This window comes from Enoplosus armatus, chromosome 8 (genome assembly GCF_043641665.1).
Source record: "Enoplosus armatus isolate fEnoArm2 chromosome 8, fEnoArm2.hap1, whole genome shotgun sequence".
NCBI classification, from domain to species: Eukaryota; Metazoa; Chordata; class Actinopteri; order Centrarchiformes; family Enoplosidae; genus Enoplosus; species Enoplosus armatus.
In genome coordinates this window covers 24,865,815-24,887,360 of record NC_092187.1, presented here as the reverse complement: position 1 = coordinate 24,887,360, position 21,546 = coordinate 24,865,815, and the positions used below count along the sequence as shown (strand labels likewise).

General features: G+C 41.7%; 1 protein-coding gene across 1 annotated transcript in view; it reads left to right on the top strand.

Moving 5' to 3' along the window:
- LOC139288933 (PDZ domain-containing protein 4-like) overlaps positions 1–21,546 on the top strand; it is a 41,311-nt gene that overhangs the window by 8,535 nt on the left and 11,230 nt on the right. The window contains exons 2-8 of the mRNA XM_070910399.1: positions 9,962–10,012; positions 12,219–12,321; positions 14,232–14,484; positions 14,609–14,693; positions 16,094–16,192; positions 16,618–16,680; positions 20,488–20,589. Coding sequence (XP_070766500.1) covers positions 9,962–10,012; positions 12,219–12,321; positions 14,232–14,484; positions 14,609–14,693; positions 16,094–16,192; positions 16,618–16,680; positions 20,488–20,589 — 756 coding nt within the window. The remainder of the gene's footprint in view (positions 1–9,961; positions 10,013–12,218; positions 12,322–14,231; positions 14,485–14,608; positions 14,694–16,093; positions 16,193–16,617; positions 16,681–20,487; positions 20,590–21,546) is intronic.

Here is a 21,546-nt window from a genome sequence, read left to right as displayed (position 1 = left end):
CCTCTCTCGTTTCTCCTTTTCTTCACTTCCCTCTAGTACTCCCCCCTCCCCCACACCTCCCCACCCCCCTCCCTCCATCTCAGTCACCTCTTCTCTTCACTTTGCTGTCAAATTTGTCTCAATGGGATGCTGTTGCCACGGTAACCGGGGTCATTAGGGAAGCTGTATTTATGCTTTCTCATACTGGAGCTGGCAGATCTGCTGTAATGAGCGCACACACGCTGGCATCATTACAGAGAGACAGAGCGAGACACAGAAGACATAGAAGAGAGAGAGAGACAGAGAGAGAGACAGAAGACATAGAAGAGAGAGAGAGAGAGACAGAAGACATAGAAGAGAGAGAGACAGAAGACATAGAAGAGAGAGAGACAGAGAGAGAGACAGAAGACATAGAAGAGAGAGAGAGAGAGAGAGACACAGAAGACATAGAAGAGAGAGAGACAGAAGACATAGAAGAGAGAGAGAGAGACACAGAAGACATAGAAGAGAGAGAGAGACAGAAGACATAGAAGAGAGAGACACACACACAGAAGACATAGAAGAGAGAGAGAGAGACAGAAGACATAGAAGAGAGAGAGACAGAAGACATAGAAGAGAGAGAGAGAGACACACAGAAGACATAGAAGAGAGAGAGAGAGAGAGAGACAGAAGACATAGAAGAGAGAGAGACAGAAGACATAGAAGAGAGAGAGACAGAGAGAGAGACAGAAGACATAGAAGAGAGAGAGACAGAGAGAGAGACAGAAGACATAGAAGAGAGAGAGAGAGAGACAGAGAGAGACACAGAAGACATAGAAGAGAGAGAGACAGAGAGAGAGACAGAAGACATAGAAGAGAGAGAGAGAGAGACACAGAAGACATAGAAGAGAGAGAGACAGAGAGAGAGACAGAAGACATAGAAGAGAGAGAGACAGAAGACATAGAAGAGAGAGAGAGAGAGAGAGAGACAGAAGACATAGAAGAGAGAGAGCGAGACACAGAAGACATAGAAGAGAGAGAGACAGAAGACATAGAAGAGAGAGAGAGAGACACAGAAGACATAGAAGAGAGAAAGAGCGAGAGACAGAAGACATAGAAGAGAGAGAGACAGAAGACATAGAAGAGAGAGAGACACACACACAGAAGACATAGAAGAGAGAGAGAGAGACAGAAGACATAGAAGAGAGAGAGAGAGAGACACAGAAGACATAGCAGAGAGAGAGAGAGAGACAGAAGACATAGAAGAGAGAGAGACAGAGACGCCGACATCTGTGTCACTAAGTTAAAAAAAAAAGTTCAACAGAACAGAGATTTAATTCAGCCGTCAAAAACATTTAGAGTCAGAATTAAAAACTAAACTGAGCTAAAACTGAACTATTAAAACTGGAGCTGTTATAAATATTCAGAGAAAACATAGTATAGTGTATAGTTTCTATACTCTTCTTCACTCTTCTCTTTAGTTCATAAAATCTTTACCCACTTTGTCTCCAAGGATGAACCTCTGCTCACTGACCGTATCTGACAACCATCTATCATAACAAGTCCTGAACAGATGACACACTGTTTGTCAAGAAATACTTCAAACACATAACTTCCCCAAAAACCACAAAATGAACTTTGGACAGGCTAGCTGTTCCCCGTGCTTCCAGTCTTTATGCTAAGCTAGGCTAACCGTGTCCTGACCCCAACTCTCTGCTGAACAAACTGCTGTGAAAGAGAGCAGAAAAACACGCTTTCCCAGAATCTAAATCTTTGAGCTGCAGTGTCTGACTGAAGAACGTGCAGCCAAAAACTAAGCTAAGCTAACTCCCATCAGTAGTTACAGTTAGCCTTACTATTAGCCTCACTTAGTGCTAATGGGTGCTAGCATTTAATTGCCCAGTGCAACCGCTGCCACTGATGTTTCCTACCTACTAAAAATCCCACAAACCTATAGGTAACTTGGATTTTGCCGCAAAAAGATAATAATTTGTCCACGTTACCATGACAATAATTACATTTGATCTTTTCACTTGAGACATCTGTCATGCCTTTGTGTCAGTATTAGCATGAAGAGACACGAGGCGACAGAGTTCAAGGCAACTTGATGCCTCAGTTCTGACCGAAACTGAACTGTTTTGGAGCAAAAGCAGATGTGAAATCTTTGCTAACGCTACGCTGCTCTCCCCTGTCACTTTATTTGAACCTGTGACCCACAGCTCAGAGCCACCGAGAGTAAAAGCATGATTGACAGACAAATACAGGCGACACAAGAGAAAAAGAATAAATCCATCCTCTCTCATTATGGTCCGTTTGCATGTTCTTCTTTAACTCGTGTTATCTCAGAGTCGTCAAAACTCCATTAGTCTTAATGAGCTGTCGGCTCATTAGGCCGTCAGCAGCAGAGAGAATCAACACTCCGGAGACAGAATCGCTCGTTTGTATGCAGCTGCGGCTCTGAACTGAACACCAGGTGGTAACATGTTGCTACAAATCCCATGCTGCACTGCTGCTGCATCCACAGGGGGGGGGGGGTGTTTGGAAAACACTGAAGTCATAGTCTGGCATTTTATTCTGAAAATTCAGCTTCTCAAAAGCCAAAAGATCTGCTGCTTTTCTCTGTTTTATATGATAGTAAATTATTAGTAAAGTAGGAAATGTGTCCACAGACGTGATCTCCAGCTAAACATTTGCATAAGAATGAGTGTTTAAAAGACGCTGTCAGGCTCCATTATCTGTAACGGCGGTTCAGATCGTCAGACACCCCCAGGAGGGAAATGATGGCATGGATCAGCGCTGTGTTTGCTGTGCAGTTACGAATCTTAAACACATAAGATGGAGGTAATCTGTCTGGGAGTGTACAGAATGTGCTACACTTTATGCAGATACAGTATTAAGCTCATAAAGACTGTGTGAAAACATATCAAGCGCAACATATGGAATATACCCATCGATCAATGAAAACAGCCATGTTTCTAGCTTCGTGACAACAGCTTTGATGTTATATTATATTAAATATTCTATGACTAGAAAACACTAAATCTACATGTGCTCACAGGCGGAGAATGATCAGTTGAAACAAAAGTGCTGCTCCTGAGCAAGGAAGTGCTCTGTGCGGCTGTATACATGTACAGAAGATAAAAGAAATGATTTCTATAAACTCATTATGACAGTGAGACATGTTGATGTGAAGGCAGATTTAGAACGAGCGCTGTGGATTTACATAATGGGCACATGCCTGAGAATAACGCAGGGAATCAATGTGTTCTGTAATATGTGTCAGTGCCCGACTCATATAGCTGAAAGCTAATAATACGCAGTTTGAATGATGTATGTGTTTATATTTACATGCTTTGTTGTGCTTTTTCAGAAAATGAAATGGTAATCACTCGCATGAAGTTACGGCCCCGAGGGAGGCAAATGTTTCTGAATGACAAGCAGAATCTGAGTAATGTGGCTGTTTGATGGACAGACTGAACAAAAAAGACAAATTAGCCCGCTGCTAATTCTTCTTTTTTCTACACCCTGTCTACACCCTGTCTACACCCTGTGCTCTCTTACTGCTACATTTGTGCTCTGACCTCGGAAAGAACTGTTAAATATATATATATATATATATATATATATATATACATACAATACACCCCCAATCTGAATCTGAACAGCCCTTTTCTCCTGGTGGCCACTTTGACTCATAAGGCACAGGTGTGACTAATAACATTAAAGGAGCAGTTCACCCAAATCCTGTTTTTGTTGGTTTTGTTTGTCCTGGTTTTGAGATATCTGTCTCTGAGAAATTGAAAGTATCAACAGTTTTCAGTGGAACTACTTCATACTGAAGAATAGTCCCTCTGGAAACAGTGGCAGGGGCTGTTTGTGGAAAGACAGGGCTGTAATTGGCTGTAATGGCAGCGGTACATTAGCGGCAGGTATCTCAGCCAGCAGCTACTGTTGTTGGACGAGCTCAGTTTTCAATCCGTGCATTTACATGCAGTTCAGTGATCGCGTTACAGGCGGCTTTGTGTAGTGAGCTGATCTCCTAAACCTCATGTCAATGAGGAACCTGGTTTCTGTGCTGGGGGATTAGAGAAACCTGATTTCTCCAGCTAGATTTCTATTAGAGATGTACATGTACGCGGGTTTCTAACAGGCTCTCACAGGTGAACATGTACATGACGAGGACGAGGGTGACAGGAAACATCGTCACACAGCGACGCTCGCTCATATTCAATATAATTCTGTCCAAAGTCACGCTCAAAGTGAAACGTACACAAAGTAGTCTCTTGAAGTCTAAATAAGCCGGTTTCCACGACTGAATATTTGACTATTTTAACATTTTTCAGACACGCTTCTCCGCATGTAAATGCGTTCTCCAGTTTTCTGAATAATCTGGTTTCATGTGTGCATGTTAGTTCAGCCTTTAACCACTTTCTCTTCCCACCTCATCTCCACCTGCTTTCTCCATGTTTAGATTTTCACATTCTTGTAAACTTGGTAGCGAAACCCAAACTTCAGGCATGAGTGAAGCAGAACTGGACGTTGGTGCTGAAAACCATTTAGATTCAGGACTGAAGAGTGTGATGTTCTCACAGCACAGAGAAGAGTAAAAGCATGGAGGTCAAGGGGTGACCAGTGTTGTTTCTTTTAACCGTTTAGCTAAGCTTCACTGCTAAATGCTCATACGAGTAGTTTTAGAGGGCGCTTGGTTTTCTGTTTCGACACCGTATGAAGATTGTTGTTTTCTACAGTCTGCGGTTTAGAGCTACAGACATCAGACAGAGAAACAGGAACAGACGCTCATGTAGGAGGAGACGTCGTGGATTATTGTTATTGTTGCTTTGACAGAGGCGTCTGTGAAATGCCTGGAAGGTAAAATGTAAATGTGTTTGGATTATGAATCATAATTAAGAGTGTTTTGAGGAAACTCGGGAGGTTTCCAGGAGAGATTCTCTCATCTAAAACACAACAGATGTGTCTTTCAGATGTGCAGGAGAGGTTTGTTCTTTGATGAACCTGCACACACTCATGTGAATTCATGCGATGGTGTTTCTGTCTGTTTTCTCTTCATTTCTTTCTATTATATCATTTAATTTATTATATTATTTCATTTGGCCTGACTCTAAGTGTTCTTCTGATGAGCAGATATGGCCTTTCTTCAGACTCACACTGAATAAAGTCACTATTCCACGGGGGCAGTCTGGCCTTTGTGGTGTCCAGTAATCCTCACGTCTGCTCTCAGCCTCAATCCTCAGCTTGACTTCCATTAGACTCTGAGAGTCCAGAGGGTTGATAGAGGTGAGTGGGAAGAAAGAAAGAGACTGAAAGGAGAAATCTCTTTCTAATGGTTGAGACTCCTTCTCTCCCCTTTTCTCCCACTTTCATCCTCCCTGTCTGGTGTTTTGCATTTTCACCCTCCCCCCGTTTTCCTCCTTTTCCCCCTGTTTCTCCTGATTGTATCCTTTATCCTTGTCTGGATTCAACCTTCATCTCTTCTTTCTTCCTTCCTCTTTCTCTCTGACCGCTCCCCGTCTCCTCCTTTAACTCCCCCTCTCTTGGGTATGATTATAGCATCTCTGCTTTCCCCTCGGCATGCTGGGAATGAAAAATGGATCCCTGGTCTTTCTCCACAGTGTGTGTGTGTGTGTGTGTTCATGCACTACAGGGAGTGGGTGAAAGAGACAAATGCCATAGGAAAGTGTGTTGATATGGAACTGTTTCTGTGTGTGTGTGTGTGTGTGTGTGTGTGTGTTGATAGATGTGGGGGAAATGTGTGTTGATGGAATCAGTAAATAGTTAATGAAGAGGGAGGAGAAACCCCAGGAGGTGATATTGATGGAGACTCCGACACACTGAACACATGGCAACAACAATACAGGACAATAAAAATAATCACCATCAGCTCCATATGTTGGAGCGTTGCAGCGATCGGAACAGTTTAAAGCTGCGGCATGCGAGTCGTTGTATTTAAAAGCCCAGCGGGCCCGAAAGCTGAAGGCACGCCTTCTGCTTCAGTCGACACGTTCACTGTAATCAGCCCTGCTGCCTGTTTCCATGTCAAGGCTCATGTTGAGAGAGCAGCGATGCTCTGGTGATGAGTGTGTGATGAAAACGAAATATCTCAACATCTTTTCAATGGCATGAAATATGATACAGACATTCACGTTCCCCTGAGGATGAACGTTAATAACATCAGTGATCCCTTGACTGCTCATTTAGTACCATGAACAGGACAAAGTTTATGTGACAAGTTGAAATATAATAAATTTAGTACTTTATAGCCTGTGTTATAAGTAAGTTCATGGTCTTTAATGTTAAAACCTGTAATGCTGAAAAAATCATACAAAAATGTAAAATGTAAAATGTAATATTGCATAATATATTGAAAATCTGTTACATGTTTTAAAATTGTTAAAAGAAGTTGTTTATATTACATTGTTCACGTTATTTCACTAAGCTGTAAAACTGTTGATCTGTGATCGACTAGATAGTCTCAATCTGAGATCTAAGATCGACTGGTTTTGTCTCCACCCACATACCTGGGGAAGTCGCGGTATTCACTCGTCACTGCTCGTGTTTATTTCTCTGCATTTTATTAGGGGCGTACCATGTTAATTTAGCATGCTAGCATGTTAATTTGTGCCAATTAATACTAAACACAAAGTACAACTGAGGCTGATGGGAATGTCATTAGTTTTCAGCAAATCTTTTCATATCAGCAATTTCAATTTACCCTGACAGCGTGTCTACACAGAAACCATTTCAGTCATCTTCTGTTTGAATAAATCCAGACACAGGCCGCATAACGGCTCACATTTACTTACACTATATGCAAATAGCAGCTTTTTTCCCCCCATTTTACTTTACTTTCCATTTTACTCCCATTTAAAGCTGCTGCGGCTCACAAGAGGTCAGAGGAAAAGTGAGAGGACCATCAAAGTCAGTGGGATTCATCGTCTGGGAATGATGGATGTCTGTACAGAAGTTCAATCAGTCCAATAGTAGTTGGGATATTTCAATCAGGACCAAAGTGGTTGACCGACCGACTGGTCAACAGACCAACAACGCCGCTAGAGTGGTTCAAAATAGCATATTACCTAAATGAATAGGCTGCCACTTTGGGCTTTAGTTAGGCAGCTAATAAAGAAAAGATTTACTGTTTCATTAACATATTTGATTTCTTTCACTTCTCAGACCCTGAAACAGCAGGATCTATGGATTAGAAGTCAGTCCACATGCATTAATAGACAGTACTGTCTGAAGTATTGTGGAACATAATGAATGATAACACTGCTTGTTACTGTTCTGTGTAACAATCAATATCCCACCAATAATGAAGTGTGATGAAGTCCCACCTCAAGCTTCCATGATTTAAAAGTCAAGGTAAACTGCTAACTAGCCTCTTGGTTCCTACAAAGCATCAAATAATGCAGAGTTATATTTTTTTTGTCTGGAATTGTTGAGTGCTTCTGTGGCCATTACCTGTAGAAAATGATCAATAATCAATCTTGACTGGGATAAAACACGGCAGGCTTCTGATTGAGATTCATCCTGTCCAGCCAAACAAAAAGCTCCGTTAGCTCTTGAACGGAAGATAGCAGGTTATTTCCGACAGAAGAGAACAGTCAGCTCTTTTCTCCCGTTCAGTTATTAATTTCACACTTCACTTAGCTGTGATTTCTGTCGAGCTAATGTGGCAGAGCCCAGTCGGGACTCTTATTGTTGCCTTCCCTGTAACCACACATACACACCAGTATAATGAGCAGGAGCGCAGCGTGCAGCCTGGGAATGTTGTAATTATCATGCGCAGGAATAATCGAACAGTGACAGTCAACTGCCGGATCCACACAGACAAACGAACACAATGATACTGCTGTGCTGAATATTGAAATCCACCAGTCCCGTCCATTAATCCACATACCTGCCAGTCCATTATCGCAACACAGATGTGCTCACTTATAACCACAGCCACGAACAGAGCGTAAACACCAAGGTTATTATCATCAATTAAAACGGAGATAAAGCAGTTAAAATAAATACGAAGACGGGAACCGAAATACAGATTAAATCGACACTGTGAAACGTTTTAAATTGAAAAAGACTTCATTAAAAAGATCAGGTATTCGACATAAAAGAAAGAATTGATTTGTTTCGCAGTTTTGCCTGCAACAGCTCAGCCGCTTTGACGCTCAACTTTAGTCCCGCCCACAAAGGCTCTGATTGGCCCAGTTGCTTTTCGACCAGGAAAAAACAGCCATTCACCAAAGCTATTTAAATGGCTTACAAACCAATAGATGTTCGGGGAGAGTCAGAGGTCTGGAACCAAGTGAAGCAACTCTCCATATAACCACACACTGAAGAACAAATGCTTGTGTTCAACACACACACACACACACACACACACACACACACCTCAGGTGGAAAGTCCAGGCCGACCTATTTAATGGCAGATGAAACACAATCAGTGAGAAGACCACAACAGGCCTGATAGATGATTGTGGTTATTGAGTGGGTATTGACTGGCTCAGGCCTTATGTTCACACACACACACACACACACACACACACACACACACACACACAGCCAGCCAACCTGCAGAGGACATGTAATGCATAACAATCAGGTCTGAAACAAAGGCAGGGAGGAGGAGAGGTGTGACAGACAGAGCTGTGTGTCTGTGTGCAGCCATGCAAATATTCATGAGCTGGTGTGTGTGTGTGTGTGTGTGTGTGTGTGTGTGTTACCTGGAAGTAGCAGGTTAGAGTCTGCATTCAGAGGCCTTCTGCATGTGTGTCTTCAGGCATTAGTTTGATGTGTGTGTTTCCTGCATGCTTGAAAATCTAGTAATAAAGACACACACACACACACACACCAGTAGAAACACTGAACTCATAAATAATTACCTCCATGTTCATTTGCAAACAGGTGTTTCTCTTCATATTGCCCCCTGGGTGACGCCTGCACACACTGGGCCGTGCTCACAGCTATATTACGTATGCTAATGTGTGTGGCTGGCGGCTCGTTGTGTGGAAGCTCGTTATGAGCTGTCGATTGAGGAGGGAGTGAACCAGGGTCAGAGACTGCCCGTTAAATTAGCTCCTGTTCTGCCTACAGCATGTGCCCTTGAGCAAAACACTAGGTGGGTTTCATTTGACGTGCCCCTTTTGTGCTCGTCACTTAGTAACGTGGCAGCACACCTGAAGCCTGAGGATCAGTTTAAAAACTGATGGTATGATTTAAAAAGCAGTCGGCAGTAAAAAGAGATCTCTTTCTTACGGTCGGGGGAACGCAGGACTTTAACAAGAACATCCAAATAGTACTTATGATTAATAAATGTAATTATATATTATTTGTTTTTGCAGCGTTTGACTTGGGATGATTTTATTGATGATGATCCTATTTATTGTATTGGTTTGTTTGTAGTATGATGTCACTTAGTCTCCTGGACTCGGCATCTTTGCTGTTCTTCATGGACTACATCAAGGACCACGATGGGAATTCTTAACTTAACTGCTTCATCCTTGACATTTATGTCGTTACATGTGATTTAATGTCCTTCCTTTTCTGTTAACTAAACAAAAATATAAATATTTAAACATTCAAAAAAAGGTCCTCAGGCTGATGAACACACGAATATAGAGTTGAATTGGAATTAAAAAGGCAGATTTCCTTTTATTTAATACAGAGAAATCATTTGAATTGTTATCTGTACGGCATCTCTACGACTCTGTTCTGTGGAGCCTTTAAAAACACACTTTCCCCTAAATTACAACCAAGACGATGAACAATGTGATGAGATATTCTAGAAACATCATCCAGACCACACACGACATTACGAATGATCTATAATAACAAGGCTTTTTGCCTGTTGTTTTTAATGTCCGTGTCTCTTGTTTCTGTGTTTTTATCTCTCGGTTTTCTTTCTCTTTCATATTCTCCTCTGGACTATCTGGCTCTCCTCCCAACCTCAGTAACACCATCTATCTCTGTCTCTCTCTCTCATTAGCAAAAAGGCTTTGACTCCCTGCGGCCGATGGACAGACATGGAAACGTAAAGGTAGGACACCCTTGGATGTTGCCATCCATCAGCTCTCAATGATCCTCCTCCATGACTGACTCTCCTGTCCTACATCCCTCCGTCCGCCTCCTATCAGTCATCTTTAATAAGGTTCCACTCCCATAAAGCTGATGACAGATGGAGAATATTTCCTTCCAGACTGTCACCTGTACGGCTTTTAATCACTGATTTATCTGAGGAAGGTTTGATGAGTGTGCATAGTCTTTTTGAGCAACGTCTTAGTTCTCCCTCGTATATTCACGTCTACGTTTAAAGCTGTCTTGATGCTCTCGGTAGCTGCCTTTTGACCAAAGTGTATCACCCATCGTCCCACACTTATATCTCACTAACGGTACATTTTAAAAATAGGGGGGAAAAATCCTCTCTTCCACCTTGCTGTCTCTGAAAAGACTGCCGTCCCTTCAGTCTTACATGAGCAGAAAGATGTCATGTCACATGATCCTCCATCCATTAAAGACTTCTTGTCCATGTTGGCCACGTTGTCCAAGCTGAGGTTCACAGTTCATTCTTGTAAAAATACAATTATATTTTTTTTCAGGTTGAGGTCATTGTTCTGTAACATATGTAGTGTTGTGACGACGACGACTGAATTTCCATGGTCATGGTATCAATGAAAATATTTTCTTATGCCAGGCTCGTTTGAAGAAATTATAGGTATTTCCATGACAACCGTGTTTTTCCTTTGCTTTCCCCTGGCAGTCCCTGTCAACATGTAGTTTAGGGAAGTTACTCTTGAACCATCAGTGTGTCCTCCTTTCATTCTTTTCCCCTTGATAATGATGCCATTCGACCTTTGGTGGCACCAAAAAAACATGCAAATAGAGTCGCCTTAGTGCCGTGACAATGTGTTTCAGTCCTCAAGAGTTAGAAGCAGCCAGAGCCGCTGCTGCTTTTCAGAAGTGAATCCCAAGTAATTAAACAAGCCCCACATGCTGGGGATTATGGGTAGAAAGCAACAGATGCAGTCCCTTGTGTTTGGAACAGAATATAATGTTCGTTCACAACACCAAAGAAGAATATATTGAGTTATATATATATTAAGTTACATAACTGGTGTCAGATTTGCTCTGACAGTTTGATAATGATGAAACAGCCTCACAGACTTCCCTGAAACAAAACTCTGTGTGGAACCACAAAGCATTAAAGTTGATTTATTATCTCTAACTTGAGACCACAGATGCTCTGAATTATGCAGTTACCTTGATTCATTATTATTCAGCCTTGGACCCTGAATTCTTTTTTTAATCATATTCCTCAGACGTCTGATTTCTGAATTCTGTCTTGAATCATTAATTATCACATTATTCCTCATTCTTTTAGTCCTCATCTGTCGGCGCATTCGGCTGCCAATAACATTTTAGCAAACACTATCCATCAGCAGCTGCTGTTCATGTTACATTTATTGCTGAAACACCACAAGCCTTGAAATGTAATCTTCAGGGGCTGTGAATGTAAAATATGATGCTCAGTTTTGCAGAAACTTTGCAGTTGATATTCATGGTCCCAAAGAATGAATCCTAATGATTTTACTGACCTCCTTATTTTTCTCCACGTACCACCGTCAGGAAAAGAAATCCACTCGTTCACAAGAAATAGATAAATCTGATGTGCAGATGACCTCGACATTAACACGTCCATGCTCCCCAGATGATGAACCTTTTCCATTCTGGGCTTTCCATCACCTTTTCTCTAGCGCCACCTGCAGGTCATGATATTAACTTAATCTTGTAATCACATATACTCAAATAAAGATATCTCATAACCTTTCACAGTGGGATTTTATTCTGAACTACTTTACAATAGCTTCTGCATTACTTTGCATTCCACCTGATGCAAACAGAGAGAGGTACACTGTATATTCTGTAGTACAGGATACTACCACTATCTGGGACCACAGCTGTGACTGTGGGTATGGATATGGCTATTGATAGGGCTTCTGATGTATTAACATGAGCAGAGAGAGCATCATAAAACTATCAGATATGACAGGTGTGTTGCCAATATATACCACAGGAGTTCAAGAAAGCTCGACCAGCACAACCATGTCAGCAGCAGTAAAGACATAATATTATATTCTATCATAATGTGCCTCTGCTGTGTGCTCGGCCTTCCTGTAAGGCTCAGCAGGAATGCAAGACGTACCCTACTCATGAAATATGCTTTATTAATCTCGTGCCCTGTTCAGGTCAGAGGACGGAGGCCCTCTCAGCTCCCGCTAGACAGACCACAAAACTCCCAGGAGCCTTTGCACCAACCCGGGTCTGTTCGCAAGAGTCACAGGAGGAAAGGTAAGACACGTCCCTCTGACAAGCATCAGACTCATGCATGAGCGCAGATGTTATCATTCAAACTGTGCTTTTACCTCCTTTCATTCCACACAGGTGTTACTTCTCTCTGTTCTGCTGTCTTTGAAGCACTGAGCTGCTGTCAGACGAAAAATCCTCTTTTTCCTCTCTTGTCTTTTTTCATCTCATCTTTTAATATCATCTCTCTTCATTATTTCTAACCCAAACCTCCCTTTATCCTCTTTCTTGTCTTTCCCACGTTCTTGCCTCATTACATCTGATTTCTCTGTGTCTCGTCGAGTTTCGCCCTCTTCCTTGTCACATTTTCTCATCTCTTTCATCTGTTTCTCTCATCACATCTCCTGACACTTCCTCTCATCTTTTTCCTCTCTTAAATATCATATAATTATGCGTTATCACTTGACTTTTACCACCTTTTCTGATGTAACCGCAGCGTTTTATCATTTTTGCTAATCTGTTTCAATATCAGTTACATGTCATCTGTATCCTCTCCTACCTTGTATTTTTTCTCCTTCATTTATTCAAGCAAACCGCTGCCAAGGTATATATACATATATGCTGTTCTCGCTTCAGCTTTGCAGCTTCCATCTACTTTGATTTTCTTGTTTTGTTGGTTTATTGTCACTACAGGCGGCATACTGGTCCTAAATATGGGTATTAGCTCTTATGTATTTTACATAATTTACTTCTCTGATCTGATCTAGCTCAGCTCTTCATGATTGTAAATGAACTATATTTCCAAGCTGAACACATGTTTAAGTCCTTGTCATACTGGAACCTATAATAAGCCACCAGAAGGAAGCCTATTAGAAGTCCAGGTGTTGACGTGCTAACGTACGGTCACCAGTCTGTGAGAGTGATGCTGTGGTTTGGAGTCTTTAGTGTGATGTTGTTCGAACAATGACTTCTCCATTACCAAACACTTTGTTTCTATTGGCCGACCGTGTGACTCTGTCAATGCTAAACAAAGCAAAACTCTGAACTGTAAAGGTCTCAGTATGCTTCAAGTCAAACCCCATCTGAAACCCCCTCCCCTCATACCTTTTTAAATCCAGACAATCAGACTTTCACACCCACTTTACGCAGTGATAGATTCGGTGTGCGGAGGTGTAAAAGTAGGCCGGGATTTTTATTCTTTACTCAATTATTTCTGTCACTTTTCATGTATTCATCCGAGTGCGCACCTTTAAACGATCCATCACGTCTCCCCCAGGAGGCTTTTCACCCCGCCTTTGAGTGTGCATGCATGTTTAAATCTGTTCATCGTTTGGGCTTCAATTGAACTGAAATGGAGACGGATCGAATATTCGCAAGACAGAAGTTTTATGTGACCGTATCTTTAGTTTGCAAGAGCATAATATAATGTCTGCCGTCTGTGGCTCCAACCCACAGTTACAGCAGTTAAACAGCAGTTAGTGTCTTACATCTAGTCCGTCAGATTTGACTGCATCACTCATCAAAAATGTGTCTTAACAAATCAGAGGGACACGGAGTTGTTAGATCAGGAAGAGGAGAAGGGAGAGAGTAATACATTAGACCCAAACCAGATAAAGTTTTCATAGTGTGTTAGCTGCTATGACCCTCAAACTAACAGTGAAGTGATGTTATATAAAAGGGGACAGGCTGAGCTAGTGGCCCTAAATCACATTTGTTTGGATGCATTTATGTTTACACCCCCAAGTTCAAGATGAGTCATCAGAAACCTTTAACGGAGGACGAGAAAAGAGAGGGATTTTGACATAAAACAAACAAATATTTGGCTCATACCAAGAGATAATAGAAAACTGAGGGACACAGGATTGGAACTTGAAAACTAAATGTGTGTGTTTTTACAGTTTCAGTTGAAACTCAGTTCTGTGTTTTGTTAACCCGACCTAACCTCCATCTTTCAGGGACGTTGGTGTGCAGCGGTAACGGGACCGGCAGCAGCTCGGTCTACTCTGTTGCCATGGTGGCGATCCCCGACTGCGTCGACAACGCAACGCAGACGGACATCAGCTTCCAGAACATCGTGACGCTGGGGAAGAACAGAGGACATCACCACCACCACCACCACGGCCGGGGGGGCGGCTCCTCCTCCCCTCCACCGCCTCCACCCTCTCCTCCCCTCCCTCACCTCCTGGGACCATATGGGATCAATGAGTTGTATGTCCTGACCTGTTTTAGGTGTCAAGAAAAGTGACAAGTCTCCAGACATGAAAAATCAATTATGTTAGATATGATGGGGATTGATCTTTCTGTCTCCCCCGTCTCTCCCTCCTCCCCCCAGCTGTGTGTTTGAGTACAACGACCCCGATGACTACTTTGACGTTTCCAACCATGAGGTGGACAGACAGGAAGACCTGGAGTATGAGGTGAGAACCAAATGTCAAATGTTAACATCTCTGGCAGCTGGTTGTCGACCTTTTTTTCCCCAGTTTCCCTTCTCATGAGTTTAAATGCCTCAGAGAAACTACTGGCATCCCCAGCTGCACATCTGTGACTCCATGAATAGTACATGTACAGAGACACAAGTCATTTAGCTGATGAAACTATTGGAATATAAACTGAGCAGGCCAACCAGCTGAGGAAAGCCTTACATAAATGAACAAAATCCAACAAAATCTGGCTGCTGAGTTTCAGGCTGCTTGAAAGTAATGTAATGTAATGCATCACTCTTTATGCACGAGACCCAAAGCTTCAATTTCAAATTAATTATATGACTTGTACGCGTCACTACTCAAATGGAAAAACAAAGTGTGGGACTGTGGGGGAAGAAAAGCATAAGAAGATAATTAAGTGTTAAAATGAATGAAGAGGTATTAAAGACAGACTGGAACTGAGCAAGGAATCGATGAAATGAGACCTGGAGGAAGGAAAAGGAACAGGAGGAGGAAGGAAAAGGGAAACACAGACATTTCTGCTTGTGCTGCAAAACCATCCACAGGCTTCAGAAATGTTACTGAAACAAATTGACTTCTAGAAGCTGTCGTGTTTGTTGGAGACAAGCAGGATGAGTGATGGTCAGACTGGTCTTAACCATCGAAGTTCGGTTTACAAAAGCCTAATGGACCACTGTGTTTGGCTGAATTGCACGTTTTCTGTTTCTGCTTCATTGGGTTACTGCTGTTTCCTGAGACAAACACCAGTTTGGTCATTAAAGAAGTCAGCAAAGTGGAAAGCTGCTTGCTCTTTCTGACTCGTAGACTTCCTGTTCTCCCTGATTCTCTTCCTCCTCTGTCTTTTCTCATTCATATTCATTCTTTCCTCTGCTCTCATTCATTTCCCCAATCTCCACCATCATTATATCCCCTAAATTACTTCCTGATGTCTTACTTTCTTTTTTTACCCTTTGGTTTCATCCTTCATTTCCTCTCTAAATCACCTACTTTCCTTTGTCGATGCCCTCCAGCTAAAACACAGACAGGGTGGTTGCTGCAATAACGAGCTGGTCTTTGATAGTCGTAACTGGCGTTTCGTAGTCCCAGCCAATCATTGATGGTCTAAGGTGGTCTGTGTTGGGATGGTCTACAGTCTCTATGTCATAATATTTGTTCAATATTTGTTCTAAAGCTTAGGACCAACTCGCCTGCTGCAGTAGTTCAACATCGAGCCCTGCGAGTAGTCACGTTGTCACCAAGCCGCTACCATCGCCTGTTTCATGGGGTGAACTTTGCTGTGCCACATTCTGGTCTGAAGACCACCTAAAGACCAGCGCTGTCCCTCATAAACCAGCTCAGACCATCAATCCTTCTTCCTTCCCCTGTTCCTCCAGGAGGTGGAGCTGTACAAATCCAGCCAGCAGGAGAAGTTGGGTCTGACCGTCTGCTACAGGACGGAAGATGAGGAGGATCTTGGGATTTATGTTGGAGAGGTGAAGAAGAAAAATACTCATCTACTCTTCATCCCTTCATTCTGCTCTTCCTTCTCTCCAGAGTTTAGTCACTCGTTCATTTAACTCATTTATCTATTCACTCATTTGTTTGGAAAAACATGCATAAAAGTCTGTTGATGACACATTCATTTCGTATTCATTCAGACGAATCACTCATCTTTATCTTATCTTATCATTTATTTATTACATCCATCCATTAATCACTTCATTCATTATCTTATCCTTTGAATCATTCATCCGACCGATTACTCCCTCTTTCCATTCATTCAGCCAGCTTATACCAATTGAACTATTCATGCGTTCATTCCATCAGTATTAATTGATCTGTTTCTTAATTCATGAGGTCATTTATTTATCCATCAAGGGCTTTGTTTACCTTTCTCTTTCTCTCTCTATCACTTTAGGTTAATCCAAATAGCATCGCAGCCAAGAACGGACGCATCAGAGAGGGCGACCGAATACTTCAGGTATCTATCTTAACTTTTGTCTGGTTGCACAAACCTTTTTTTTTGCATTAAGGGCTGACAGTTATAGGTTAGAGAAACATAAACCTGCTCACTTCAATCAAAACTGCAATTAAAACCGTCAGTAATGTTTGTGCAAATCTTAACTCAGGCTTTCGACCACAACTCACAATCTCCTTCAGAGGATGGAGTTTGCACTGTTGTCATCACATGACCTACCATATGGAAGTTGGGTCTCATGACAACTCAGCCATTTCCATGACAACAGAGCAAAGTCCATCTGCTGAGCTCCCAAAGAAGGTAGTAAATGGACACTGAAATGTCTGTTTCTGAGGTCAAGAATGAACTTTTGTGATCAGCATCATCATGTTATCATTAAAAACATCTGGAGAGACTCAGAGTAACTTGTATTGTAGATAAACATGACAAAAAACAAGATAAGATCTCATCACGAACATTTACTTTGGTCTAACTCTAAACATTTTCTCTCCAGTCGTCAGGCCAAATTTTCCCACTCGGTCATGAGAAATATCAACATTTAACTTACAGATTGCCGTGACACTTACTGATCACACACCCTTTAGATTTCAGTGACCTTTAGCTTCACCGTCAGGCCAAAAACAAATCTCTGTATTCATGAATATCGAATGTTGACCTTAAGTTCAGAACATCTTCTGCAGATTGAAAATGCAAACATGTCCTCTGCCAAATTAACTGGCTCTATGAGGGTTAGAAATAGTTTCAAATCAAAGTATGTAAATTTATACCTGGAACCCGGGGGACAGTCTTGTCCAATCAGAGAGAGCTGTCAGCAGCCCAGTTACTGCTGTCCTAAAAATAGACAGAGAGAGAGATGGAGGGGGAGACAACAGTGTCCCCCCGTGTTACCACCTCACTGTTCAGCTCTGTCAGACAGCAGAGACCGCTTTAAAACCGTTGTCAGTGTTAAAATATTTCCATCAAAATAAATGCATCTAATGCAGCAGTAACGTCCTCCTCGTGAGAGTTTTTATATTCCTCTTCGTAAACATAGCGATTCATGACGAGAGTTACCCTAAAACTGAGCGGGGGGGAGACACCGCACAGGACCTCTGATTGGGAAGTGATGTCGACTCAAAAGGATGAAGGTTAGCGAGAGAGAGAGGACGCCGCCGTACAAAGATATATTTGAGAGCAAATAAAGCCTCCAGGAAGACGGTCATAAAAAAACAGGGAAGAACCACAGGAAAGAAAACAACAATAAAAGAAAGTGAACAAGCCCCTTGGATGGATGATACAGTGCTGCAGCTCCATAAACATGCTGTAAACACACCGTGAACACAGCATAGCACTACAGCCTCATAGTCTCCCCATAATATTAGACCACAGCTCTAAGATCTGCTATTATAAACCTCAGAAAATGAATTAACATCACTGTTTCTACACAATCATGAAATGCCACTTTTTAACTAAATCCCTGAGTGCTACGATTAAAGCGTGGGCGAAAAAGTCAGCGCAAAGTCATGAAAAGCATGTTTCAACTTATATACTGCAGTTACTGCAAAACACACTAATAACATAACTAATAGCATTTCTTCGTTCATTTTCAAACTCAGAAAAACTATAAAGGAAAGCAGTGTAATGTTTCTCAATATTAAACATAATATGAAAGTGAACACTGCAGCACTTTCCTTTGTTTTTAGCAGACAAACTTTTACTGTGCCGACACTCCTGCAGTTCTACTGTGTGTCTTATTGCCTCCAACCGGCGTTATTTTATTTACACCTTCAATAAACTTCAGTAAACCAAAATCTGTCTTTGGCTTCTCCCAAAGAACAGCAAAGGTACATACAAAACTAACAAAGAGAGAAGCTCAGGGTCAGCAGACAAGCCGAGCCCCCGGAACAGGAACTAACGGGACGAGTGATAACACATCGGAAAATATATTGAACAAGTCTTTCATCCAAGAGGTGTCTACTGACACTACTGACACTACTGACTGGTGAGGAGAATGGTGTCAATAACCCCCCCCCGATGACGTGTGCTGGAGAAGAGCTGTGCGGCCTGTTTAACTGTGGTTTTGGGTCGCCTGCTGCTCTTCTTCTGATCTTCAGATGTCAGTTTGTACACAGATATCACACTTTCCAAGTTGCAAGATCAACTTTCAACTTTTCCAAAATGATTTTTCATTAAAGAATTGTCACTGCCATACTTGCTTTGACCAAGCGCTTGTTGGTTAAAGCACTTCATATTATTATGTAATATACAATATATAATTGTAATTGCTGGTGATCAGTGGTGCTCCATGTAGAAAAGATAAATGAATCGTTAAAGTTTATCTTTTGGATTGACTTTGTATCATAATCAATATTAAAGCATTACAAAGTGCTGCTTTTTACTTTGCAAGAGGAGCCGTCAGCCGGAGTTTCATCAGGAGTTTAACCTTTTCTCCTGCACCCTGTTAAATCAATGTTTTTGTCTCTGCTCTAAAGCTACACCCCCACATGCTGACTGTTCTCTCTAAGACAGCTTGACGATGACGAGGAACGAGTGTGAACACATTCACCGCCCTGACATTTCGTCCGACTGACGACCTCGTGAAAAACGCTGTTAGGGAAAAGCTAAAGTTAGAAAGTGATAAGAACAGACCACCAGCAGCACCTGGCGTCGCCATGGTTACTGTGGCGATGCATGAATGATGTCAGCGCTGGTTCCCATGACAGCCGCCACCACAGAGATAAAGGCCTTTTGGACAGACGCGGTGTTATGACATGTTTCATAATCCTGTTTTGAAGTCATATTTTCTATCCAGTATGGAACTTGTGCTGCATCAAGAATTGATGTGTTCTACTTTTGTGTTTTAACAGAATACACATGAAGGCATGAAGTGAGAATTTAATATTCTCACTGTTTCTTTTCTTGCATTTTTAATAAAAAAAAAAGACTGTGTTAGTACTGCAAATAGCATAATACTAACAAGTATTCAGAGCCTGCTGTCAAAGTCTTACTTAAGTAGAAGTACGGGAGTATTAGCAGCAACGTGTATAGTAAAGTAATACAGTTGGGTAGTTTAATCTTATATTGTATGTATAACCTTCAAAGTAAAGTAATTAACTCCAGCTGTCAGATACTTTTACAGCAGTGCAGTAAAAAGCACAATATTTTCCTCTGAACTGTGGAGGAGTGAAGTATAAAGTAGCATTAAAATGAAATACTACTACTTGTAGTAAAGTACAAGTATCTCCAAATTACTCTTAAATACAGTTGTTGGTTACTTTGCATCACTGATTACTGCTGATCACACTTTACTTCTATACTATCACACAACGATGTTCACTGTGATGAATTAGTTACAGTCGATCAGTCTGTCGATTATCTTTTTGATTCATCGATTCATCGTTTAATCCATAAAACGCCATCAAACTGTGAAAAAGAGTCACAGCTGACGTCTTCAAATGTCTTGTTTTGTCCGACCAACAGTCCAAGACCCAAAGATATTCACTTTGGTCTCCTGTGCGACAAAGAAAAGCAGCAAATCCTCATTATTTGTACTTGAAAACTGATTATCAAAATAGCTGCTAGACTATCTTTCTGTCTGTCGACTTATTGATGGACTTCAGCACATTAGCAACACGATTCAAGTCACAGTCAGTAGATAGCAGTCGGAAACCGTTAAAAATTAAATCTAAAACACAAGTAATTAAGTGGCCAAAACACGAAAATACTGTAGTTTTGGTCCCATTTGTATTGGAGTGTGAACTCCATATTCTCCTCTGTGTTTGAAATGTGCAATATAAATAAAGCTGCCTTGCCTCTGCTCACCCCTTCTAGATTAATGGAGTGGATATTCAGAACAGAGAGGAAGCGGTGGCCATTTTGACCAGAGAGGACAGCATCAACTTCTCACTGCTGCTGGCCAGGCCTGATATCGAGGTGACGTCACGCGACACAACACGGTTAAACCACCGTCCCAAATCAATGCTCAGGGTATGCGGCCCGCAGGTAACCATAGAAACCAAAGTTACAGGTTAACTGGCAGTGGTGATACGAACACCTCGTACAGCAGCCTGGCTCTCGGGATGGCAGTTGGTCAGTCTTTCGGTCGGCTGGTCCATCACTTTGGTCCAGACTGAAATATCTCAACGACTATTGGATGAAATTTGGTTCAGACATTCATGGTGTCCAGAGGATGAATTGTAATCACTTTGAACCTCTGACTTTGTCCAATACTGATGTTAGCATTTAGCTCAAAGCACCACTAGCACGGCCGTCGACTCTTAGTTTTGTTATTAATTGTTTAGTCAATAAAATGTTAGAAAAATACAGAACAATATCCATCACTGTTCAACCAACAGTCCAAAATCAAAAGACATTAAATTTATGGTGATATAACACAAAGTAAAGGAGCAAATCCTAACATTTCAGTAAGTGGAGCCAACATTTGTAATATCTGCTTGATATATTCTAAATGAATTCATTATCTTAATAGCTGTTGATTATTTTTTTTTATATCAGTCGTAATTACTTCACCACTTGTTTAAACTGAGTGATCCCACTTTCAGGTCCAGAAATAGTCGTCACATCCATAACTTCAGGTCTAACAGTGTCTCTCCTGTTTCATCACTCAGCTCGCCTGCAGCCTAGTTTTCTAACCTACTTTCTCCTCCTTTCACTGCTGCTGCTGCTGCTGCGAGTGGCCGACAGGAGGGGAAAGATTCATAAAGGCCACAGTTTGGTTCACCGTGTGGTCACAGTCCTGGTTTCCTCCTGCAGGGATGTTATGTGTTCACCTCCTTCTGCCCTTTTGTTGTGTATCTATCCATCAGTCTGTGACTAACATAACAGGAATCTTCTTCACATATTGATTGATGATGACCCTGTGACCTGTCC